General features: G+C 35.1%; 3 protein-coding genes across 4 annotated transcripts; 1 reads left to right on the forward strand and 2 right to left on the reverse strand.

Moving 5' to 3' along the window:
• The first annotated feature begins 229 nt into the window (after window positions 1-229).
• Window positions 230-4161, forward strand: LOC145605146 (BTB/POZ domain-containing protein At2g13690-like). Its single transcript, XM_081661173.1, has 2 exons — window positions 230-1317; window positions 2991-4161. Exons 1-2 carry the CDS (start codon window positions 598-600, stop codon window positions 3930-3932), a joined length of 1662 nt encoding a protein of 553 aa, XP_081517299.1. The 5' UTR covers window positions 230-597; the 3' UTR covers window positions 3933-4161.
• A 705-nt stretch (window positions 4162-4866) lies between these two features.
• LOC145603674 (phosphatidylinositol 4-kinase beta 1-like) lies at window positions 4867-18537 on the reverse strand. The gene is made up of 16 exons (XM_081659623.1): window positions 16471-18537; window positions 15681-15881; window positions 15535-15583; window positions 14147-14279; window positions 13639-14068; window positions 11373-11453; window positions 11151-11273; window positions 10265-10334; window positions 9208-9305; window positions 9027-9131; window positions 7578-7631; window positions 7051-7194; window positions 6885-6938; window positions 6734-6808; window positions 6014-6097; window positions 4867-5923 (listed from the first exon to the last, which is right to left on the reverse strand). Exons 1-16 carry the CDS (start codon window positions 17977-17979, stop codon window positions 5822-5824), a joined length of 3312 nt encoding a protein of 1103 aa, XP_081515749.1. The 5' UTR covers window positions 17980-18537; the 3' UTR covers window positions 4867-5821.
• Window positions 18538-19388: 851 nt separating this feature from the next.
• Window positions 19389-24505, reverse strand: LOC145604921 (protein trichome birefringence-like 14). Of its 2 annotated transcripts, none has more exons than XM_081660908.1 (5): window positions 24292-24505; window positions 22398-22553; window positions 21680-22000; window positions 20700-20895; window positions 19389-20502 (listed from the first exon to the last, which is right to left on the reverse strand). In XM_081660908.1, the coding sequence occupies exons 2-5, from the start codon at window positions 22549-22551 to the stop codon at window positions 19674-19676; spliced, it is 1500 nt and encodes a 499-aa protein (XP_081517034.1). In that variant the 5' UTR covers window positions 22552-22553; window positions 24292-24505; the 3' UTR covers window positions 19389-19673. The 2 variants fall into 2 exon arrangements, with proteins under 2 accessions (XP_081517034.1, XP_081517033.1); XM_081660907.1 differs by having other exon boundaries at window positions 22398-22634.
• Between the last annotated feature and the right edge of the window lie 2600 nt (window positions 24506-27105).

A 27105-nucleotide genomic window follows, 5' to 3' on the forward strand; every position in this document is an offset into this window, starting at 1 on the left:
ATTGAATCGACTCGACTCTAACAACTCGAACGCCACAATAACACCTGTTTAGGTTAATACATCTTTACGTTACACCACCACATATTATTTTATTTTATTTTATTTTTTTCAAATTTCAATTGATTAATCACCGATATATCAATGTTTATCCACAATGTAAGATCACCAAAATCCAAGATGATTATTATCAAATTAAAACCTTTCCAATTACATACATAATGCCATTATTTTCACTAATTTAGAATCTAGATCAAACAAATTTTCCTAATTTTAACACTTGTAGTTTGTAGCACACTACCCCCACCTTCTTCTTCATCTTCTCTCTCTTCCATTCACAAACTGCAACTCTGTCCAACAAGAAAACGGATACTTGTATTACCAAACTAACTAACAAACAAAATAATCAAACAATAATCCAAGATTCTCCCTAAACTCTATTCAATTCAATACTCCAATTTTACTACTCTCACTCTTCTTCTCTTTCCTCCCCTTTCCAACTCACTTGTCAGTGATTCCATAACCCAAATTCAAGCAATCTAATCCCCCTTTTTCTCTCTCAATTTTGCTCTGCAATTTCTTTGATCTAACCCCACTTCAATGGATACTTACCGGAATCCTCAAAAGGGTCGTCGCCGGGAACAACAATCTCGCCGGAAAACCGCCATTACAACCACTGCAAAACCATCTTCTTCTTCATGGTGTTGTTCTTTCAAAAGCCCACCAAAATCCCCTGAAACCCTTTCAATTTCTTCTTCCAAAACACCCCACAAAATTGTGGGTCCACCCATTTCTGAAACCCTGTCAAAATCCCTTAATTCTTTCCCTAATTCACCTCAGAGCTCCAAATCTGGGTTGGGTATTGTGAGTCGGATCGACCGTCGTCGGATTCTATCTCCGGGTCGGGTTTCTCCGATTGATTCGGATATGATTCCGCCTAAAATTAGCAATGTGGGTCAGGAGCAGGAACTGGTTTCAACTCAGAAGGTTGATTTGGGGGAGGAGAGAGAAAATGGGGGTGAAGATGATGGTGGGGTTAGTGAGGAGGAAAGTGTGTTTGATGTGAGGTTGAGTTTGAAGGGGAAATATGGTGGTGGGTGTTTGGTTTTGGAGTTGAATTCTAAGGTTTTGGGGGAAAATAGTTGTTTGTTTGATGGGTTGATTAAGAATTCCAAGAAAAATGGTGGGTTTTGTAGGATTGAAGTTCCTGAGGTTGAGAATTTGGGTGTTTTTAGGGAAACTATTGAGCTTATGTTTGAAGATGATATCACTAAGAAGCTCATTAAGATTGGAGCTTTTCGCGCTATCGATATTCTTGAGGTATACATTATCTGTTTATTGATCTCTTGAAGCTATTTAAATACCAAGTATATGATTTAATGTTATCTTTGAGGGTTGGTGTTGTTGTCAATTTGTTTTTGATGTTTGTGAAATGACTGAAGTATCACATTTATTGATTAATTCATTATAAGTTGCCTATACTCTTATGGAGGATTTGGCTTTTGATCTCAAAATATGTTTAGCTAATAGCTCAATTGCTATTATTGTAGTTTTTTTGTAAAGCTTTTAACTCCTCTTTTGTATGTACACAATGTTAGATTTTGATGGTAGAGTAAGCATGGGATTGTAATGTGGGCTGTGTTGAACCTTAGTGTAATTAAACTTTACGGTATAGCTGATTGCTTTCATTTCTAGCCTTAACAGTCAATGCTCGTTTACTGGTTAGTTGAGAACTATCAAATACAAACTTTCAATTGCAATTTTGGATATTTATGGAACTGATGGTTTGTCTATAGAAAGTAAAGGGATGTGTAGTTTTGAGGTGGGTGTCAAGTATAGGATATAATGCAATGGATGAACGCCATTAAATATCTTGGTCATTATTAGTTACTGAACAATGTGAAAGAAAAATGGATTTGTCAATTGATTTAAAGGGGAATTGAGAAGGTGATGGAATTGATGTGGCATTATAATTGCTGGCCTTTCTAGTCTGGAGATATTTATGTAATCGGGTGCTATGAGCCTGTGAGTAATCTACATAGACCGGCTTCACATTCTCCCCTAAGCTTACATTCTCCTGTATAGTGAAATTGGGAACTTGCCATTGATAGAGAAAGTAATGTAATGCATGTTAGTGAGATTATGTCAAAGTGCTAGAAGAACCTTCATAGATTTGCTAACTTAGTATGGTTTCCCAGCTCTCCCCGAGTTAATTGATATCCTGCTGCTGGTTCACTGGTTGTCATTATGTGTGTAAGCATAACTGTTATAATTTTCTGATGCCCTTCTAAAGGTGAAATAAATGAGAATCTACATTTCTAAAGTCAGAGAATGCCAGAAAACCTTTAATGTTTCATGAAGTTGTCTAGGTAAAACTTCATGAAAGCTATGCCTGTTCGATACCATCTGTGCAAAGCTGGATATATGTGACTTAATGTTTTGATGACATATCCAATCATCTTGGCATTATCTTTGGTGATTTCAGCGTCGTCACAAAACATTCATATGCATTAAATCCTTACTTATCGCTTTCATATAGGTGTAACTTTCAATGTGGCCATGTGGGGGGAGGATCATACTCCGGAATAGTTACATGCAAGTGAGGGCTGGTGTAATTTATTTTTATATCACATATTTATTTCTTCGATATTTTCATTAGGTATTTGGTCTGTTCAGTGAACTCAGGTATATGTGTTATCAGATTGAGAGTGTATGCTCCATGTAGATACCCTTGAGAAATTCCAATGCTGCGTTTGTAGCTGGTTGTATGCCTGGTATTCTATCACAATAAAGAGGAAATTTCTTCTTAAAAGTTTGTACCAGAGATGAAGATAATGTTTATACTATAGGATGGGAGAAAATAAGTCTTTTGGTTGGATTTATTGTTATGATACCACTGTGTTCTACTCAGTATTAGAAATGCCTGCACTAGATATCATTGCATTTTAGCAAACATTGACATTTTGCTTGTCCTGATTTATCTTTTCCTGTAGGTATCGGCAAGCATCAAGTTCAACAGAGGTATTCACTCCTGCTTAAAGTATCTTGAGGCTGTTCCTTGGACGGAGGAAGAGGAGGAGAAGCTTAGGAGACTCTTCACAAAGTTTAAGTTTGATGATGGAACTAATAATGAGATATTCTCTAGGCTCAACCTCAATGACTGTAATTCTCCTCAGCAGAATTTGGCAAGCCAGATTGTTCGTTCCATCACCACTTGTGGAAATGCCAAAGCAAGAAATGAGCTCAAATCCATGGTTACAGGTCTCTTATCTAAAAGCTCAGTTTATGAGAAAGACTATCTTGATATCAGCAAAGAGGATCTCTACTCCCTCTGTCGGTGTAGCATATCTTCCCTAATTTGCCTTTTCCAAGAGGCCACTGACACTGCCCCTCTTGAGCAGGCTAGTAGCAAAAAAAACTTAGAAAAACCCTTAATCGAATCCATATCGTGGCAGGTCGAAAACATTAATTGGTTGTTAGAAATCTTACTTGATCGTCAGATGGCAGAAGATTTCGTTGACTTGTGGGCCTGTCAAAAGGATTTGCTCGAAATGCATCAAAAAGCGTCACCTATGGTGAGATATGAACTAAGCCGTGTCTCGGCAGTTCTTTTTGTTGCCATGGGGACGAGGAAATTGCAATGCCAGGCTGAATCAAGGTTTGGGCTTCTCAACTCGTGGTTTAGTCCTATGCTTCTGGACTTTGGTTGGTTGCAGAGGTGTAGAAAGGGATTGAATGTGAGGGAATTGGAGGAAGCAATGGGTCAATCCCTCCTTACACTTCCTCTGAAGCACCAGTATGCATTGTTCATGGAATGGTTTAGATGTTTCTCTAAGCATGGAACCGAATGCCCTAACCTTAGCAAAGCTTTCCAGATTTGGTGGCGCAGATCATTCTTAAGAGGCTCAGAAACTCATGCAATTGAATCGAGATAGCCGTGTCTCCGTCTTTTTTCTTCCCTACTCAATTTTCCCCACTTGTGTTGTGTATTGTGCAATATTGTAGGATTGGCTTTGTAGAATATGTAGTTTGTGTGTAGAAAGTTAGAGCAAGGCATAATTAACAACCCTTGTTCTCCGCCGAAATTGATTGTATTTTTCTCTATGTATGGAAAAATTGCATTTAACAATGAACATCTAACTGATAAAAAAAGAAAAACATAACATTTCGAAAGCACTCCATCTTTTATAAAAAACCCTTGCAAAAATAGTGATGATGAGTTCATCAGAAGCTTTAGTATCCAAGAATGGTTGATTCGATACTTCCGAGTTCCGACATACGGAGTATGTTATATGTAGAGGTTTATCTACAATCTACAAAACTTAGCCAAGTACTTGTCTCTCCTTTTTTGTTTTGACAGAAGTAAATGTCCCTCTTCTAAAACATTGATAACAACAGTACTAAGTTACTATTGTATCCCGGCATTGCCAACCCAAACAGGGTGCTAGCGTGGTCCACATAAAGCATGCTCGACTGCAGCGCATCAACCTTACATATAATACAAATGAGCATTGTTCTAACTGAGGCCCCAGTGTTCCTTGCTCCTATTGGAAGCATGTAATTGTGGCAGGGAGAAGATTAAATACAAATGAAGTGTTAGTTTTTTCGATATGACAATATGTTGTGCACGTTCTAGAAAATTATCTTTTAAAGAATAGAGAACTCTCAAATTAATAGTCATATTATCTCAACCTCTCACATATTCAACATAACAGTTTTTCAAGTACGGACTACCCTTTATAATAGTTATGGCTTTGAATATGATAGATCCTTTGCAACTGGCCATAGTCCTAGGGAACAAACATTAAAATCAGATACAAGAAATTAGATGGTTGTTATGTCAATCAAGAGCAGATGCCGCATTCAATCTAACCAGATCCAACAACCTTTCAAATCTATTCATATCAGAGAAGGAATGAAAATTCTTTGCATGTACATTGTGTTAACAAGTTATCCTAATCACACCATCAAAACCAATTATAATTAAGGGAAAAATAGTTTTCCTTACCAAAGGGGTAACAAATCACTAAAAACCTACCAAAAAAATAAAAGATGTAAAAGCAGAATATAAAAAATAAAAAGGAGAAAAAAAAAAAAGGATTTACACACATGAGACCACTCAAGAAAGAGGCCAATTTGCTCACAAAATGTATACAAAAATTCACAGTTAAAACCATATGAAAGCTAAGATGGCATCAAGTGCCCACTCTGGTAAACATGTTCCAGCAAAGCCATTTGACCTTCTTCAAATTGTATTCCGAAATGTACAACTTAGATGTTGGTATATGTTAATGCTGGTGTCTGAGGTTAAGTGGATGAAAAACGCGAGACGAGCATTTCACCCTCTGCAGAATCACTATGTACAGTGTCAGGAACTCAGGATGCAGATAATGAGTGAGAGTTCTGACTCATTTTGAGCCAAAAGGTAACTGTCACCCAGCCAACAAAGCTTTCACAAGATATGAAACAAGGAAAACGGACAAACACGAAATATGATCCCTTGACAAGTCCAACCAAGTCGTCTCCACTTCCGTTGAGTTTTCATGCCGGTGAAGTCACAAATACTCCCATCCAGTATAATTGAGCGACAAATCAGACTGCATGGTCACCTTTATCCTCTTTCTATATCCCAAAGCACTCAATGACACAATGGCAAGTACTCACCTGGACTACAGGGTCACTTGACTCACTTCAATCAAAGCTGCTTTGGTTAAGAGTCGTTTCCATACGAATCAACAACCTTATACGGCCATGTCCAAACTCCAAGTGTGACATCACAATATCCCATTTAAAAGAAGGCCATGTCCAAACTAAAAGTGTGATATCACAATATCCCATTTAAAACTCTCTGATAATAATCATACTGCCTCGTTCGCCATGCATCTAAGCTGCTGCTTATCAAGGATAAAACCAAGGAGACACATTGCTGCCACACACCAATAAACATTTAAGTTGTCAAAAAATTAAAAAGATGCAACTAAACAATGAAAAAATGAGTTAAATAAAACCATCAAACCTCTTCAGTAAGATTTAAATGAAATCGTTTTCTTAGATTTTGTATAGTTCGCTGTCCACCTTTAAAGCATGGAAATCCAGAATCCTGAAACGGAAACATAGTGCAATTACAATGAACTAACCATCAGAACTTAAAAAGAACTGACAAGAATTTCATCTAAATAACATCAGGTTTTTCCAAATAACTCGTATATTTATCTCGTCAAAGTCCCAAAGGATAAATGGAAATTATATATGCGACAAGGGAATGGAAGCATATTTCAAGAAAACGCACGTAAGTTTGTATTCAAGCAGTACATATATAATTTACTGTTTTTTTGGTCGGGATACAGCGAGGTCTCCACCAGAGGATCCAAGACAATGAAGATTGGCCACCTTTTCACTCACTCTCCCTTGCTTTATCTATTTTATTTTTCTTACACCCACCTCCCTTTTTACACCACCTCTTTTACTATCTAAACTTTTTCTTACATAAACATTTTTATATTTTCATAATCTAATTAGAGTAGACACACAAGTTGTATATAAAATCAAGTTTGAGGTGAGAAAAACAATGAGCATTTTTATTAACATTAATGCCGAGGGAAAGAGAAATCATTTATTCACAAATCGCAACGAATCAGTGAAACCTACATATCTAAATCAAAATTCAAATAAAATATATGTACTTGTATACACAAATTGTATAGAATAAAAGGGCAATTACAAACATTGACCCTACCTGCAGCATCTCCACAAGAAGGATTATTCGCTCTGCATGCTTGCGACAAGTGAGAAAACCTTGAATGCACAGAACCTGAATGCATAGTATGCTTTGTTAATAAATTTCACCGATGCCTTATTTTCAAACTGCAAGAGGATGATATACTTACTTTAAAATAGTCAAAAAATTCACTGGGAACTCCTTCAGCATCAGAATCCATCACCTAGGAATCACAAAAGTCACATAAAGGCCAATTTTAACAGAAGTGTTTGAACATATAGAATAACATAAAAGGATCAAGCATGAAAACAAAACAATGATGCCCTCAAATATACCTCAAGAAGTTCACGAGTCAATTTAAAAGGTGCACTTTCAAAATTAACCCCTCCAGGAGAATTTGACAGCAAGAATCCAAAATCGATATGTATAATATGACCATCTTCATCCAACAAAAGATTACCATTGTGCCGATCCTTGATCTATGGAACAAAAGAATAAGTACATGAAGTCAGAGGTCCATTTGTGGCCAAAACGTATTAGAACCAGAAGAATCAGAAATAGTACTTTTAACAGGTAAACATGTTTCTATATCTCAGAAAAGGAGAGGGAGCAACAACTTCTGAACTTGAACCCAAGGCGAGGGCAGCAAATGGGGCAACCATTTTGTGGAACCACAAAAGACAGGTAAAATATCCAATTAAGCATGACATAGAAAGATAAATAAACTGAAAACATTGGTCATATAGCTAATTTCATAATGACAACAATTTATCAATTTAGCAATTAAATGAAGTTCTCAGACATATCAGCAAACAGATATGGTAGCCTGGGGTTGGGAAAAAAAAAAGAGAATTATGAACACCTGTAGAAGGTAGCAGACAAGAGAGTATCCTGCCATACTTTCCACGAAGTTCCGCTGCCAAAAATGAAACACAAACAAAGGTCACTCAGCTAGTCAAACAGGAAAAAATAGAATCCAAAAAAAAAAAAAAAAAAAAAAAGTATGCCATATTTTGAACTTAAAAATGCAAAAGGTCCTTTTTCTCTCAACCAAGTAGAAAAACATAAAAGCTCTACTACATTTTTTAATTCAACATATTTAGTATGCCACTTAATCAAAGTATCAATACAATCAAGGCACAACTAGAGCGGGCCATAAGAAAAAAGGGAAAGGAAAAAAAAAACCATTGATCATCCTGTAAACTATAAAGCACTCTGTAAAAGGAAAATGATCTACTTATAAGAAAAGTTTAACCAAAATCAAATAAACAGTTATTTAAGCTTATTCATATAGCTAAAACCCATCAGAAAATTACTAAAAACTTTTAAAAAAAACAACCTATAATTACATACCATGAAATGTGCCAGTCATACAAAAAATACTAGTTTCCTAGGGAAACATGATCACAATTGGACTGCCCTGTTTCACTAGTATCTTCTAACAACCACTACCAAATATGTCAAATGGCTTGTAAAATGTTGTAATTATTCTAAGAGTCTATTTTAAAGTATCAGGCTATCAGATTAAGCTAAAAGTCGTCTTATTAGAATGGAATAACTAGAACTCTAGAAGTACATGACATCAATATCTAGGTAAAGAGAGACACCAGGACCTAGGATCTAAATTCATCATAGCCTTCTGTGGCTACCTAAGGCCTAAAGAAAATCAAGGATGTATCTTGGAAGTTCTTCGGCAGGTGCACAGTGCACTACATAATACATAAAATTAGTAAAATAAAATAACATTGAAAATGGGGCTGATTTGGTTGCTAAGCTCTGGAAAAAAAAAAAAAAAAAAAACATAAACAGGCTTCCCAAGACAGCTTATTTTATATATATATATATATATATATATATATATATATATATATATATATATATATATATATATATATATATATATATATATAATGCAATTAGCAAGTGGGAACTATGTATATCTTATAGTTGAATTTCCAAATCAAACCACAAAAATAAAAATTCACATCAGAAAGGATTTTTTTTAATAGTGGTAGCAAAAAGCCAAAAACAATAGACAACAGTTCATATATTAACAATTGGCAGCCACCAGTTCAGCCCTTATTGACACTGCCATAAGGCAAACCTATACAAATTTGCCCTCAGAATTATAGGCAATGTCAAAAAATGCACCTCGTAATCTCATATAAGACATAACAATTTACATTACTTGAAGCGAAGAAAATTAAAGAAAAGGGAGACAAAAGTGTGAATAAGCACAATAAAGGCAATTTCCATGTTATCAATCAAATACAATACATAGTATAACTACAGGCAAGCTGCTAGAAATTACCTGAGCAAGCTTAAAACTTGGAGAATTTTCTTGATACTTTGCATTGAAGAAATCACGCAAACTTGTGACATTAGAATATCTACTCTTAACTGAATGAATTGAGGCCTGTGCATATTAAGGTCAGTTAAACAGAGTAGATGATTGCTAAAGGTAAAGTAATTACTAGCATCTTTTTAGTTACCGTGTCAGGAATTGTCTCAATAAAAGCAGTATAAGATGAGGTTACCAAGACCTCATAAGGGCGCAGCCAAAGAGGGAGTCCAGCTTCTTGGAAAATATCTGGAGTAACAAAATTTCAGAAGAGAAATCAAATATCAACCAGAATAAAGGCAATGCTAATGTGTAGCTTGTATAACAGCAGAACAGTGAAGGCCAAGATAATGACCAATAGAACAAATCATAAACCAATATAGTAAATAATGAAAGCATCCTGCTATAGCTAAGCAAAGATTCATCTTTAAGAAGAATTAATCAAGAAATATGAGGTTTTAGAAATGCTTAATGCAATTTATTAGCTAATTAACAACAAAAGATATACTTTATATCTTACAGATGTATTAAATGCAGTACTCCACTTATTTAAATCTACACTGTTTGACGCGCTTGTCAACACACAACTTGATCATTAATATAATCATCTACAAGTAAAATGCAAAAAATTGATACTTAGAAGATATATATGTTGAGACGAAATGTAAAAATATTGTATACATCTCATTATCATTAATATAGACATTAAAACCTCTCAGGCTCTCTCACATGAACCATAATCCTTAAACCACACCTTCTTGTGTCATTATATTGATGCAGATCAAAATCTGCACCAACAACCCACCTTGAGGGAGCAAATGCCCTAGAAATCTCCTATCTCTTGCAGAAAAGTTGGACGAAAAGGTCATGAAGGGCAAGATATAGAGGAAAAACCCTGTAAGGGTAATCTGAAGTCTGGACAAGTGTCTTTCCCATTAAGTAAATAGATTCATCTATGTGTCACACCTAGCAGGCATTTTCAGCCCCAAGTTTTGCACATAGAAGCCCACAGTGTCATTTTAGAAAGAAAAGTACAAAAGCAAAAGGATAGACAGCAAATATCAAAGTAATCAGACTACAAATTTGAGGACAATTTGACCTGTCCTACAGAGTATAGATTCTCACAAAAATCCATTCCTAGCTTGCAGAAGCATCATTTAAGGCCAACAAAAATTTTGTTTAATCAAGAGGTTGTGATGATAACACACCATAAAAGTGGGAGATAAGCTGAACAGCCAAATGCTCCTGTCTGCAATCATCACCACTTTTCACAATCACCTACAAAAATAATAAACTGAAGTCTCTTAATGGATTGAAAATATGGATACAGCAAATTAGATACTTTAAATTACACAATAAAGTCTTTTGATGGGCTGAACATATGGCTGCAGCGAAATATAACAGGATGTATTGGACACTTTCTTCAACAGAATTAAGCCAATCTCCAAGGCATTTCAAGTGTCTGACTAAGATAATGAAGTAAAAAAACATGTTCATCACAAAAGAAAATGACAACTTACAGGAATAAAAGCAATGCGATTTAGATAGACAGTAAAGTTTTAGCCTATTAATATCAATTTCTATTATTTGGCTAGAGCTGTGGTGAGAATAAATTATAAAGCATGAATGCAAACATCATACTTCCTTCACTCATTTTTAGTTAACATGTTTATTTTATAACGTTCGCCAACGCAAAAATTTAATTGAATCTTCAATTATCAATTAGTAAATAATGTAATGTTGATATTTTGGAAATAGTGAAATCCACATTGAGATAGGCAGAAAACAGTTCAATAGCTTTGTTCAAAGCTCATGGAATGTGCCTTAATTTTATAAATTTAGATATTTTCAAAGTCCAGCATACTAGCAAAGAGTTACTTTCCATGGTACTAAACATATATCAATGTTCAAACATAAATAGAATTTGAAAAAAGTGAGTAACATCAGAAGTCATCTTTTGCACTGGAAACAATGCTATCCGCAAGGCTTTTTACATACATTAGACTTATCAGCAGTTGCTGACATACGAGGTCATTGTTAAACATCATCTGAATCAATTCAAAAAAATTAGAATATAACCACTGAATCACTTACAGATCGCAAATCCCAACCAGGCAATTTTCCATGAACTGAAGATTTGCGGATCCTCTCCTTTTTCACTTCCCAAAGTTCACCAGACAATGCATCGGTGGGCTTTGGAGGACCACCATTGGCAGCCTGCACAATGATAACAAAATCACAAGGATGACTAAGTTAAACTGTCTTTATGGCCAAATAATGCTGAAAAAAACTAATATCCAAGTTAGTTTAAATAACCTTGTGTTGTGCATCTGATGATTCTTGGCTAGTCCCTTTCAGGGATAATCCAAGAGGGGCTTCGCCTTTAGCTGCTGCAGCCTGTATACAAAGTTATATTAGGAGTGTTTCAAAGCAAATGATAAAGGCAGGCGGTGATAGAAGGGCTGGAAGGATTGGAAGGAAATGCAGTGGTAAATCTACATTGAGGAAAAAAAACTTTCTTTTAAACACACTTACTCCGTTTTTTTATTAACATGAAACACTTTTCATAATTACCAATGCATACTTATAAATGTGAATATCTTCAATTATCAATGTGTAAGAATTATAAAAGTTTGATATTTATGAAGTACAAATTGAGACGAATCTAACAAGACACCACATGACAATGTTCTTCCTTAGGAAATAATCACCAAAAAAATACAATGTGTACATGAAATTGCGAATAGTATAAATTTCAAAGTGTTACACTTAAAAAGAACCGACGTATATTAACATAGGCAGAAAGTAGAAACAGCATCCTCAGCGACAATGACCAAAAAAAAAAAAAAGGAAAATGGAGTAAACAAGAACAATAACATAAATCAACCTATATCAAAAGTTCAAAAAGGGGAAATCATAAAGACATCATCATCAGCAAGTATCTTTTATGCATAGTTCCAGCACTTCTTCCCAGTCCTGTTTCTATGCCTTCAGAAAAGGACTTTCAAACCCATGAACTACATAAAGTAGCTTCTCTCTGCTGCCCATGTACCAGAAGGCCAGCATGTGTAGAAAGGATATAGGTAGGTAATTCACAATATAAAAATTATTGGAGCTTCAATAGATGAAATGTTAAAACTATTATATAGAATCCCTAATCTTACCAAACTCAAATAGGAAGACTTTCATTGTTCATAGCCACAAGGCCCAACTATTCCAAAACTACGGGCCTAGGGACCCATAAACTCAAGTACATAAGCTAAAAACTAATTCACCGAATCAAGCATAAACTTTCCACCATTGTCATTTAAGAACCATACAGATCCTCAAAAAATTATCAGCACTGTCGTATAAGTTCAGTAATCAAACGAAAAAGAATATTTAATTATCTTAAGAATAGAGTTAAAAGGGAAATTCTCAGCCAGTGCACAACTCACTTTATTTTCCATGCAACTGAACCAATTTATTTAAAGGAACAGCACCAAATTCCAGAAGCACACAAACATTTAAATCAGTTTCTTATACCTCCTCCATTTCTATTGACTTGGACCCATAGCCTTGGGCACAATATTTAAGGAGAGGAGAGAGAAATTGTAGTTTTGTGGCCCTTGTTGCACATGGCCCACCATATTACCCCCAAAAGTTGCCCCATATGCACTTTTTGAGGGTAATCTAGAGATTTTATCCACCAAAAGTTTACCACACTAGTATGTGTCAAGTAATACAACATTTCCATTTTAGGAATGTTAGTCAAGTAAATAGAAACGGAGGAAGTATATTATAATTATCACGATTAAGTAATATCAATATAAAAAAGTAGTTAGCAATAGTGACGTAATTACATACACACAGAAATTATGCATAAATGACAAGCCTTCAGTCACACAAGAATCAATCTCACAGGAAAACTAATAGCTGAAATGCAGGCATGTGCAACATAAAAAGACATAACAATGACCCCGCATAGCACGTCAGTAAGAAAGTAAGGCAAAAGCAGAAATTAACCATTAATGCATGGATTCTTAAGGGAGACAGGGCACGAATAACATGAGAACGAAGGAAAGAATGTGATTTGAGACAAGGGTGAGTAAATTATAATCAGAAACTGAGTAATCTAATTGCAGTTGGATGTCATTAGCAATGATATTTAAGGAATCCAATATTATTGACACTTGCAACCAAAGATCCGTTGTGGTAGTAGTTGTCAGTAGTTTTGCTAACAGTTAGAGGTTAGCTGTTAAAGCAACTATCTAATATAGGTGTACAACACGGCTAACAGTTGAAATGGTAAAAATAAAAAATAATAATTAAAAAAAACTACCCTATAAGTTAAGTTTCAAAGTTTTTGCAATATATTACCCTAAACAAGGAATGCCAATGGAAATTTGGAATCGTGGGCCAATCCCTACATATTGCATGTTTGTTTTGAGGGAGAAATAGAGTCAGAAAATAACTTTTTACTTGGTTTCAAATATTACTCAAAGCAGTAATTGAAACCAAGTAAAAACAATGGAACCCAGATCAATCTTGGAAACAAAAACAGCATATACTGGAATAAAAAAGAGCAAGTAAGGTTTCACACCTTTACTTCTTCCATAGCTATCATACTTGGAACACGCCGATGCTCTTTTCTACGTGGTGGCGCTTGATCTTCTATATCTTCAAATCTAAGTCTAGGATCAGCTGTCAACACGACTCTGACATAATCCTGATCAGCAAGTCTCGCAACCCTCAAAAAATTACTCTGTCCATGAAACGGTTGATCACAGCATTGATCCTCCACCAATAGGCTGACACTAACAAATTTAACTTTTGCATCCTTAAATTGACCCATAGCTCGATCAATCACTTGAGAGGTTGATTTTGACATCCTGTCATCATTATGGTAGGCTTCCTGTACCGTCCCCAATGGATAAGCCCATGGAGGAGGCTTTGGCAATAGTGCATCTCCATTTGCTAGAGGAATTCCTCCTTTAGATAGCTTTTGTGAGTTTGATGTATCTTTGACATAACTGAAATGGATTTAAAACGTTGCTACAAATTAAGAATACAGCAATATATCAAACTAATACTGAAGGAAAGATAATTACCTTGGAGCTTCGCATTTCAAAACCTCCACACAAATAAGGTAAGGTGCTTTCTCTCGGGAATTTAAAAGTACTGCTTCATCTTCAGGTATATTAAGGACACGATACACCCCTTTCCCCATAGGAAAACACACTCCTGCGAACAATACAAATCCCCTTAGACAACAAATGGGGGGGCAGGGCAGAAAAGCTGGAAATAGCAATATACTCCCTCCGTCCCCTTTTGATAGTCCCTTATGGGCATTTTTCATGGGAATTAATAAACACAAATGAGAATAGTAAAAGTACATTGAAAAAGTAAATTGACATTGGGTATGTAAAAAAGTAGAGAGAGAAAGTAATAAAAGTACATGAGAAAACCAAATATACATGGGAAATGTAAATTTGCACAAGTATTGTTGCAAATTGGAGAAAATTTTGGTAAAAAATTAATATTAATGGTTGTTGGAAAAAACAAATAGGGTGAACATTTTGGGACTAAAATTTGTCTATAAGGGACTATCAAAAGGGGACGGAGGGAGTATATAGCATTATAAATGCATAGAAGCTGCACAGCCTAAGAAGTGGATAACCACAAACACGTGAAGGTAATATGTGTGTGTCTTAAACTTAAATTGAATAGTCAATGTTCTCCATGAGCATGTCCAGGAGTAAAAAGGAGTGCTCAAAATATAGTAGTAAGCCAAATTGCCAACAGGCAATAAATCTGATACGTAAAATTTTAGAATACCTAAAGCAACAGGAGTTATAATTAACAATAATTACAGTCCTATGTAAATTTTTAAAAGAAGGAGCTCGCCTTTCAAATTACTCCCTTTTGCAAGTCCCATTTGTATTGTCAACATTTCCACTACTAAGAACACGTGAAGACTTTTTATATAAATATTTCACAGCAGTAAAGACCAAATCTGTATTTCCAAAATTTCACTACAGGTAGGACAAAAGGACATAGGGTATACTTTGAATAAGCACACTAGGGCCTGCTTACTGCACGGTCTATACCAAACCATTGATTAGTGGATTGTTTTGGTTTGGTTTGGTACATAGTTTGAAATACTACGTATATAGTTTGGTTTCAACTGCACCATAATGCATCATAATAAGAGTGTTACGGCCAATTAAGAATCCCCGGATGTCAAAGTGCAGCACAGCAAAATCGAGCTTAAATTAGTACATTGTATCTATCAGCAAAGCATTAATGATGCCTATAGTGTTTGCCTTGCACTTGCCACTTCATGAACTTTCTACAACTTAAAGATAATATTAACCCAGAATCGGAGAACGTGAGTTAACCACAGGCATAAAATGAGACTGGAACGCATTTCAAAATTATAAATCAATTCACAGATATCATGTCTACGAGACATAATTAAGTGAAAAATCATTGTTACCTCCACTAGACTGAGCTTCAGCCACATGGGAATTGATCTCTGCAAGGGACTGGAGATATCGGCGTTAAATATCAACAACTGAATACATGAGAAGACTAGACTGCAATTAAAAACACAATATAAAAGCGCAAAACAAAATAACCAACCTCACGAAGTGCACATTCGCGATCTTCGATTGGAAACACATCCACTAAGCCAAAGGAAGTTTCACATAGTGCATGTACAAATTCCAGAGACTCATGATATGCTCCTTTACGGAACTGTGATGCAGCACCGTTTGGCAGAGGAGGCTTCGAGGTTGTTTTCTGATTCTGTTGCGAGGGTGAACCGACTGAACCAAGATTTTTCTGTCACATTAAATGACAATGCGATAAAGATAAACATGAAAAAGGATAAGATAACAGATACAACAACAAATAATTGATCAAGATAGCAATAGGGAGGGAATACGTAAAACCGCTCAACAATCAACAGTCATAGACATTACAACATAATCACTCCCTCCATATTATTCAACAAGTTTGAAGCAGGAACAATAAAATAAGCGTTACGAAAGGCTAAATACATTTCAGTTTGCCTATAGCAAAGCTCTTACAAATACATATATCATTATCCTCTTCAATACAGTGACATTCAGCCTGTTTCAGCAAAAGATGGATGTAACAAGAACGGTGTAAAATACACATTAATATACTACTATTCTGTAGAATAAGTTGAGCACATTGCAAGCAACAGTCCACATTTCTATATATACTACTAGAAATTTCCCTGCTCCAATATGTACACACTTCGGACTTAGAAAGACAATCAAAGGTCACACAATCTAATAAGACAGTTTAGATCAGTTAAAGCCACACACTAAGCACAAAAGGCTAACATCATATCTTTGCTACCAACACTTATGATTCAAATGAAAAATCAAGATAGTCAACTAACCTCTTTTATCTTTTTTAGGCCAAACAACTCAGAATCTTCTACAGATCTATCACGATCTCGAAACAACTTGCGAAAGAAATTTTCTGTTCCTGGACTGCCCTCAATACTATTAGCATCTAAAGCTGTAGTCTTTGCATCTTCAGGATGTACGCGAAACAACCTGCGGAACAGTGGAAAATCTGAAGGTTCCTCCTCATCAACATTGGCATGAATTTTGTCTTCATCATTGAAAACATCGTTGCCATGTTTCTTCTCCTCAGCCTTCTCCTTAAAAAGTTTGCGGAAAAAACCTTCCTTCTCATCATCTTCATCATCTTTTCTCTCCTTTCCATCTTTCTTATCCTCGGATTTTTCCTTGAATAACTTCCGAAAAAATCCTTCTTTATCATCATCCTTGACCAACTTGGAGCAAACTTTATCTTCATCTTCATTTCCATCATTCCCATCCTTTTTGTCCTCAAATTTATCCTTGAAGAGCTTCCTAAAAAATCCTTCCTTCTCTTCATCATCAATCAACTTTCTAGTCCCATCCTTGTCTTCATCATCAATTCTCTCATTGCCATCCTTCTTATCATCAAACACTTCCTTGATAATTTTCCTGAAGAAATTCTCTTTCTCATCATCATCTATTGATCGAGAAACCGACCTCTCTTCAGAATCACTCTTACTATCACGAAACACTCGCTTAAAAAAACCCTCAGAACTGGCTGTCAACTCCTCATTCTCATCTTTACTATCTCTCAACAGCCTTCGAAAGAATCCATCCTTCTCCGAATCATCATCTTCCTTCTCAGCTGACTTCCTAAAGAGCAAAGCATCCCTGACTTTCTGCCCTGGCATAAACTTCTTAATAAACTTGTTATTCTCATCAGGCGACATCTTCCCACTTTCATCTCCCACATTAGACCCTGATGAGGGCGAGAAAGTGAACGACTTCTGCAATGGCGGTGATGATGTTAACGACAAAAGCCGCTGCTTGGAAGAAAGCAGCTTGTTAAGCATCTGATTCTTACCTCCAGACCCCCCAACCACCTCATTCGGAGGCCTAATAAGAGGCGGCCACTCCCCCATCAACGTGGCCGCCATTTGGCACTTCTCTTGGATCCTACTAATCCCCTCATTATCATCAGAATCCTCAATCTCAGCCAACAAAAACCAATGCACCTTCAATGCAATTTTCAACGACTTGGATGCCACATCAATCACAAACTTATCCAACGAAGGACTCGGTTTATGCACCATCATATAACATATTTGAAACAAATAGCTCTCAATTCCAGACAACGGAAGCGTATACATTCTATTACACAAGTAATCCCTAACACCTGAGTGTTCATGCTTATACAAGTAACTAACAGCAATCCACTCACAGAAAAAAGCCGAATCGAAAAACCGAATAAGCCAACCATTTTCCCCAACAGTTTCACTACTAGCAATCAAATTATTCCTAGTAATCTCCCTAGGAAACTCATCCGGCTCCCCAATAGTTATCCCTAATAATCGAACCATTTCAACAATCAATCAAAAACACCTAATACCACCATTAATTCAACAAAACCCTAACCCTAACCCTAAATTTCATCATTCTTCGCATTAATTCAACAAAACCCTGGCAGACATTGACGACTGCCAGGGGAGGTAAATCAACAACTTTTCTTCAAATTATCAAAATAACAACAATCAAAAAAACAAAATTCGATTCAGTTGAAGTATTCGATGCAGTTGAACAAATTCAAATTAAATTAAAATCAAATTAAAAAAGATGATGAATAATTGAAATTGATGATGAAGAAGAAGATGAGTTCGTTTGGATCGGAGCTTACAGATTGTAGAGAGAGAAAGTAGGGAAGAGAGAGAAAGTAGGAGAGAGAAAAGATCGCCGGAAATAGCAGAGAGTGGTGAGAATTTCCGATGAAACGACGGTCGCCGGCGTCGTTGGGAAGAGAGAGAAAGAAAGAGGAGAGAGAAAGAGAGGAAATTTGTTTTGATTTTTTTTATTAGAAAAAGGCGGAAGATGGGACGAAGGAAGATTTTTTTTTTTTTTTTTTTGGGTGATTATTCAAAAATTTAAATGATAAAAATTAAAAAAATAAATAATAATAATGTGGGTGAAATTTCAAAAAAAAAAAAAAATTTGAAAAAAGTTAAGGGTGCTAAAATGCGCAGGGTGTGAAGGTGAAGGAGAGGAGTGAGAAAAACGTGATAGACGGAATTGATGAAGGCGTTAAGTGAATGTCAATGTGAATGTGACGACGACGTATCTGATTCTGGTATTTTTGTAACTGATTAATCAAGATATCTAGTGATTTGTTTAAGGGACATGTAAATGTTGGTTCTTCAAGTTTAAGGTTGTTGGTTCGGACTTGGGCTATACGGAATACGGCTCATTGGGTTTGAGGTTTGGGTTTGAGGTTCTAATTTTAGTTGTGTTACGTTGTGACGGGTTACGAAGTTACATCCATCCATGATTTTTAAAAGCATGCTTGATTTTTATTTTTTTTTCGACAAATGCTTGATTTTGTTAAAACATGTTCTTAAAATCGTGGATGAGTATGTTAAAACGGAGAATGAGGTAGATTTCAAGTTGGATGGTTTTTAATTTTACAAAGGTAATAAAATGTGATCTTCTAAACTTTTGGGTTGTTTTCAGACTTGAACACGTTCGGCTTGCTGTTTTTCTACTACAATTTTCAATTTTGCGTTCAAGACTCAACTGTTATCGAGTTAGTTTCGAATCAAATCAAAATTTCCTTGGTCTAGGCCAGTACGGATTAGTAGCATATGATAACAAAGTATTGTGACGGAATGTTAGCAATGTTAGGAAGGAATACTTGGCATTTAGTTGGCAAAAATTTGATGCAATTTTAACTCAAATGGTAGAAAGACATGAACTTGAAACAAAAAGCCATGCTGCGATCCATAAATAATTTGATCCCAAATCATCAATTTCAGATGACATTATAATGATAGAAATGAATGTGAAAATACATCAACCTGAAATTTCAGGGTACGATAAATATATAGGATGTAACAGTTTACCTAACCCTACTTAACAACTTATGCAATCTCCTCTAGCATATAAACAACAGATTTCACCCTAATTTCTAACATGATAAACATAAACAATGGCGTTGTCAAATGCCATAGATGGCCACTGATTTCACTAAAATGGAGTTTAAGTTACATGGGAGGTGAGAAACAACCTATAACTGGGCAGCAAGTATTTCATTCCATGTGTCAGGAATTCCGGGTAGGCACCAGTGCAGGCAATCCTGTACTCCAGAAGATGCTTTTATACTATATCGTGATATATGCCCCTCGTCTCTCAGCTGAGAGAGAGCCGTTATATCCAACAAATTCACCTTTGTGCCCTTAACAGCATTTGCGATAACCTGATCACTTGACTCCTCTTGACTTACTTCACTCCCTCGAGCCAAAGGAGTTGTGTTCTCACAGCTCCCCCCAGTGTTCCATTCCCCATTAAAAAAATGTCTGGGTGAAATTGTCCGGAAAAAGGCCTTAAGCCGGGGATGAGAAGGAAGCTGTGAATCAACCCACTTTGCAACACTATGAATTGTTAAATTCTTAGCATTCCCGATCATTGCCAGCCTCCTGTTCTGATTAGGTTTCCCATCAACATACATCACCCATCGATTTGCATTTACCTTACCCCGATTCCAGTGATGACCAGTATTAAGAATCAAAACATCAAACTGGTGGAGATACTGCTTCAAGAAAGACGGGGGACGGTCCAAATGCATAGCTACTTCTGAGGCAGGGTCATTACTGTTCACAGGCACCAAGTCACAGAGGCAGGATGACCAGTAGTACAGTATTGTGGTGTTGGTTTCTGGAAATCGGAAGGCCCAACCATTTGGACGAGCAGCACCATGTGGGGCACTTAAACCATACTCTCTTCCCACATCTTGAACTTCAGGAATATCTTCACCACCAGTAACCATACACATGAGAGACTGAAATTGTTGCCTGCCTAAGGAATCGCCAACAAAAGCAATCGTTTTATCCTGCATTCTGCAAATGTAAAAAATGGTTTAGATACTTGCACCCGGGCAATGATTCACATCCAATCAACTATTCATTTCCATGCATGGTTAAGAGAAGAAAATGAAATGGAATGAAAACACCAACTATGAGAGCCCTTTGGGCCAACAAATATGAGAAAATTATCCATGATCTTTCAAGCAGAAATTAGATCATAACTTCCTCACCTTTTCAAAAATGCAGATCTTTCAAACTCCGGCATGTCACAATTTGCTGGTTGCCATTTGTAAGTTTCATAACCAAATTCTGGGCGTTGTGTTAACCTACAAGCCCACATATCCGATAGCCAGCGCTTACATTTAAACCCAGAATACAATGGTCGCCTTTTATCAACAACCCATCTACCCTTTGCATAGTTACAAACTGTCAAGGTAAACATAATATATTAGCATAGCACTACATACTTGCAAGACTGGATAAAACAATGCAAGTTTCGACACAATTTCAGGTTGATAGCCAAAGACCCAAAGAATAGGGCAGTTTATAAATAAATGTACAGGGGGAAAAAAAAAAAGAGCAAAATAGCCACAGGAGTAACCAACACTCATTCCCAGCTACCATAGATGCAATAAATACCAAAAGAAAACCAAATAGCTTGTATAAACCTAGCAATTAGCAGTAAGTAATGGATTTCATACAAATTGAACTGCTAATTCTAGAATAGAGGCAACCAATATGAACTGAGTAGCACAATCCACGTATCTCTACATATGGCATAGACAAACAAGAGTCATCCAGTGCTACATTTGAGAATAAGAGTCCAACCAATGGTATAACCAGAGGTTAGAATCCAGCATTTTTATACCATAATCTCAGGTAAAAATCAGGACTATTGCAAATTAGAGAAATTGAAACAAAAGCGAAGTCAATAGAAATCCGTTGGAGCACCTATAAATCATAAAAAACATATTCAGGCCATCAGTCACATCTCAGAACAACGAGGCAAATTCACTAAATAATATCAGGTACGCCATTAAGGATTGAAACCAACAGTAGCAAGACAAGGCAACAGGCAAGAGCAGTATTGCTACAAATAAATGATAAATGAGGTCAAGCACAAGATATACATTCAGGCATCAGCAAAACATTGCCACACATCATGCATTAAACAAAAGGAAGCGCTTAAAGCTTCAAGAAAAGTAACTACCTTTGTTATCAGATGAAAAGTTTTTCCCGGTTGAGGCTTGTGGAACCCTGACATCTTCTATAATCACGGAAGACTCTTCAGCCACAGGTTCTGTATTCTCAACAACAGGTATCTGCGGTTTTATTTTATCGTCTGTTTCTTCTTTATTCTCAATATTAAATATACGTTGCTCTGTTGTTTCTGTAGTTTCTTCTGTTTCTATGTTTTCATGTGGAGATTCTTGAACAGGTTGATCTTCTGATTTGTTAAGATCTTCTGGTTTGTTGAGATCTTCTACTTTGATGAGATCTCCAGAGGTGTGTGAAGCTACGTCAAACACATCTGAATCAAAAGCAATTAGCATACATCAGAGCAGAAGACAATGAATAAATGAAACCACAACAGCAACAGCAACAGCATCCTTTAAAACACCCACTCAACCAATCATTTTATAAGGAAAAACAATTGTATTATTTAGGTTTACCCAGAGAAGAACATATCATTAAGTAGTAACTAAGATTATGTAGACTGTATAATGCATACATTCATAAAACTTCTAAATACAATGATCCTATCCTTTTAGTCTTTTCTTCAAAAAATGGGAAAAAGATATTTAAAGCCCAAGTCACAGAACACTCATTCCCCTACGCTGTGTATCTAGCAGAACCATTAACACTAATGGAACAAATATAAAACTATTAACGAACCAAAAATATAGAAGATGCAAATTGGCACAAACCTGATGGTAAAATCAAGTGATCTTGGGACGTTACTATATTTGTGAAAACAGGTCTTCGTTCATAAGACCAAAGAAATACAGTCATACATACAACTGCCAACAGAGTAAATGAGAAGTGTTTTCCCCTGGCTCTCTGGATGTTTCCTCCCTTCATTTCTGCAAACACACAAACAGCTTGTCTCACCACATCATAGCGCAGAACAATTGATAAGTTATTCTGCACAACGCCTCTTTAAACTACAGAAGAAATAGCCATAAATTAGAGAATGATGGGAAAAGCATGTAATATACAAAGTGCATTGAGCTGGTAGAACAAAACTTAAATTAGTTGATAACAATGAGATCATATGGACCACAGAATTTCCTGTTGATATTGATAGTATGCATGTGGAATTTCATGTGGGTTCCCTTCAAAAGGGCATATAGGCATATAGCCGTAAACAATTGAGAAACAAGTGTAAGCCTGTAAGATTAATTATTTTAATTTGATGCAATTTGTTGTAACTATTTGCTTATAACAATTCATGTTAGCCGACCCCAAATCATTTTGGGACTAAGGCAATTCAGTTTGTAGTTGTTCTTTTTTATTGCATGGATAAATTACAACATGCTACTAGCTAAATCCAATATCAAAGTCCCAATACATAAACCAAACTACAGACCTACAGTACATCAGATTTTCATTTCGCTATATAATATCCAAATCAAAAAAGGTACTCGAACAAGATAGTTTCTAAGATCTAAGGAAGTCAAGATGTGCACAGCCTTACCTCAAGCCAGTACAAACTACTACCTAATTCATTCTGATGAAAATCCCACAAAACCCAAGTCAACAAGTTTAGAAAACTAGCTCATCCTTAAATAATTATCTTATTCTTAATTTGACCATAACATTGACATCATGGAATCTAAAACTATAACTAAAAAACAAGAACAATACAACTTCTAATCCTTAGCAAATTCTCATTTCTCAAATAAGTAGTTTTTATACTAACAATTATTCTTATTTATTACCCATTTCTATAATAAGCATAAGCTTACTTAACAGATGCTATCATACGAAAAAGGAAGTTGAGACAACGATAATTCGACAAAATAACTAATCATAGTCATATTAGTCACCATCAACACAGGTAATCTCATAACAACTTTTGTTTCTAAATGCTCAATTCCCTCCTGAATTCCAAACTTCGATTCAATAACAAAATTGTTTAATTTAAACAAAAAAAAGTAACTTACTCTCAGAAAATTTTCTAACTAATTTCATGGCTGACCTATTCAATTACATGAACAGGATAAAAATATAAAGGATTAATTTCCCAGTAATCAAAAAACCCAAATCATGCAAACTAAACTCTTAAATTAATTGACTTAATCAAAAATTACACCATCCAAATTCAAACCTCCCCCCTAAAACGCAATTAAAATTTAATCAGACAAAATTCAAAATTTCACCTAAATGGGGCAAAATTTACTGGAAGAAAATAAACATTCAACAATTTTTTTTACCCTAAATCGCATATTACGATGCATCATCATACATCTGAAAATCTGAAATTTGATCCGACTCATCTACCCATCAAATAAAAAACCCTTATCTTCCCATTTTGGTACAAATCACCCCTAAATTATCAAAATTAGCAATGTCATTTGTTTTATATGCTTAATCAAAATCATCAACCATTAATTAGATCAATTTTCCTTCAAGAAAAATCTCAAAAACAGTAATTAGTAAAACAAAATGCATGAAATTCGATGTGGGTAATTTCTAAATTCGATCAAAAATCCCAAAAAAATGCAACATTCAGCTTCAAAGTTCCACAAAATAACAACAAATCTGGGGTTCAAAAAAAAAAACATAAAATCACAATCAAATCAAATATAAACAAAATACCTGGATAAGATTATATTCTTCCTTTTTATGCAAGGTAAAGATGAGTCAAAAGATCGTAAAATTTCGGTTGATTTGGGTTTATGCTTAGATTTTCCAATCAATAGAGAAAAGAAAGGAGAGAGATTTGAGGCGCACAAAAATGGCGCTCTGTAGCAAGTCCTTGCTTTTTGGGTGTCTAATGGTATGTTGCAGCAGTAAACAAAAATAAAAAGGACATGAAAATGAAATTAAATAAGAAATTTGTACGAGTAATCTTTCTATATTTATAAAATAAAAATAATATGGGCATATTATGAGATCCAACTTCCAAACCATTAATTATTACCACTTAGATATTGCCACGTAACAAAAATACTAGTAATTGATAATGGTTCGTTATTTCATTTTATATTTAAAATTTGAAACTTCCTATAATATATATTAGCAACATGATACTTACTTAAATTGTCAAATAAAAAATCTTAATACTTATTTGTAGCCATAAAAAAATAGGGTTATTTATAAAGTTTTCCTTGTATGAGTAACAAAAAAAAAAAAAAGCACACAGAATCAACACCATAATGAAGGAAGATTTAGATACAGACATATTTAATATGATTTACGAGTAAATCTTTTTTTTCTTTTTTTTTTTTTGTATATTTCACAAGTCATATATGGTTATTTTCTTACTCATGGGCGTAGTAATATTTTACAATTACTCTTCGTTCTCTCATAAATGTCCCTATAAGGAATTAAAAATATTTCATTTTCGTTAATTACAAATACTTGCCTTATAGTATTTTATCTTTATTCTATACATGGTCTCAAATGTGCCATTTATATGAGACATAGCAAAACAAGAAAGAACGTTGTAAACATAAAGTACAAGTAGGAATAGAAATGAAAAAAATGTATGGAGGACAATGATTAACTACTCCATGATACATTCTGTGACAATGACTTAAATTTAGGGAGGGAGTGGTTGTGATATTTGACTACTTGATTCAATTTGTCAATTAATTATGGTCATACTCCATATAAATTAAACAATGGCATGTATAATTAAACCAAAATGCTCAAATTATGAGCTTTATGCATAAGTTGTCACAACTCAAATTATGATCATGATCATTTTAATTTTCAATTTCAAATTAAAGTTGAGTTTAGTTGACATTGTATGATTTTTGTTTCAAATATTGTTCCAATTTAGGGCCTGTTCACATTTACTTAATTTCAGTTCAGTTCAGCTCCAATCAGTTCAGTTCAGTTCCAATCAGTTCAGTTCAGTTCAGCTCTTAATTTCCCTCTCACATAAAATATTTATTTCAGCTCAATTCAGTTCAGTTCAGTTCAGCTCCAATCAGTTCAGTTCAGCTCAGTTCAGTAAATATGAACAGGCCCTTAGCTTGACTCTGTCAAAGAGTTGGTAGTTGGGGTATTGCATCTTGTGGACTATTGATTAATGATTATGAATTAATGATAATGTGTTAGGGTAATTGTATTTTCATTTTTTTGTAAGCCCTGTTCTCTTTAGATTATTTTCAGTTTAGTTCAATTCAGTTCAGTTCTTAATTTCCTTCTCTCATAAAAAATTCAGTTGAGTTCAGTTTAGCTCGGCTCAGTTCAATCAATCAGAACAAGCCCATAGTACTATGTGTTTTTGTTGGTCTTCATTAAACTAAATTGCATTCAATTCGTCAAAATTACTATGGCATGACCTTATTTGTAAGCATAACAAATGTTTTATTGTTTTAATATCATCCTACTTACTACCTAATTGTTTCACTCAGTTTCCCGAATGGACGTACACTATTAAATTTCCTTAAAAATTGAAACCAGCTATTACGTAACAACAAATACAAATATTTGAAAACGAACTTCATTCATTGCTATGATTTCAATTATTTGTACGCCCAAATAAATTATAATGGCATTATTAATATAGATTATTTAACACAAAACATAACCTGTCACCCTTTTATACACCCGTTTAATTTCCTCAAAATTTCCCAAAAATAAAATTAAAAAACAACGTGCAAGGTGTAACCCAAGTACCCAACTACTACCTATACTCTAAATACTACGTATAATTGAAGTTGGCCTATATAAACTTGGTGAAACCTACCTAACGTATTGCGAGACCACTTCCATAATTGGAGAATTTGTAACGCCCACCTAAAATGAACTTAAATAATCAAGATTATCATCAACTAATGTGAAAGTAAAACTAATTAAACTCTTGTTTAATCAAAAACGGCCAATAAACATGTCTTCATTTTCTTATGATTGTGGAAGGAAGACGTGAATGTTGTTATCAAAATATGACAAGTGTGTGGAATTTCCGGCATATATCTTGGACCACTATTTAATTAAGATCCACTAATTATGACCAAATTCTGCAACGCGTCTAGTATAATTGAAAAAATAATGATTAAGACATGGAAAGAGAAATGTCAAGGTTAAAGCCAAGTACTTTGTACTATGTTTGTTGCAACACTTTTGGATTTGTGACTTTTGAAGACCTAGTGAAGCAAAAGCGTATACGGTCATATCTAATACAATTACTTCGTATATGTTTTTGAACGGAGGAGAGAGCATATCGTAAATATCGCAATCCGATCCCAACATGAAATGAGGAGTAATGGGTCGTCGTGGGTGAAGAATGTACGTCATTTACATTAGTTTTAAAGTTTTGTACAAGAACGACCACTTGAAATTCAAATATTTCATACTCTAACGTAATTCATGGATAGTAACTAACTTACATCTCAATCAATGTAAAAATACTAAATATTTTTGTGTACTAGACAATAGATATTTCGACATTCGTTCTTA

This window comes from Chenopodium album, chromosome 22 (genome assembly GCF_948465745.1).
Source record: "Chenopodium album chromosome 22, dcCheAlbu1.1, whole genome shotgun sequence".
Classification (NCBI taxonomy): Eukaryota; Viridiplantae; Streptophyta; class Magnoliopsida; order Caryophyllales; family Amaranthaceae; genus Chenopodium; species Chenopodium album.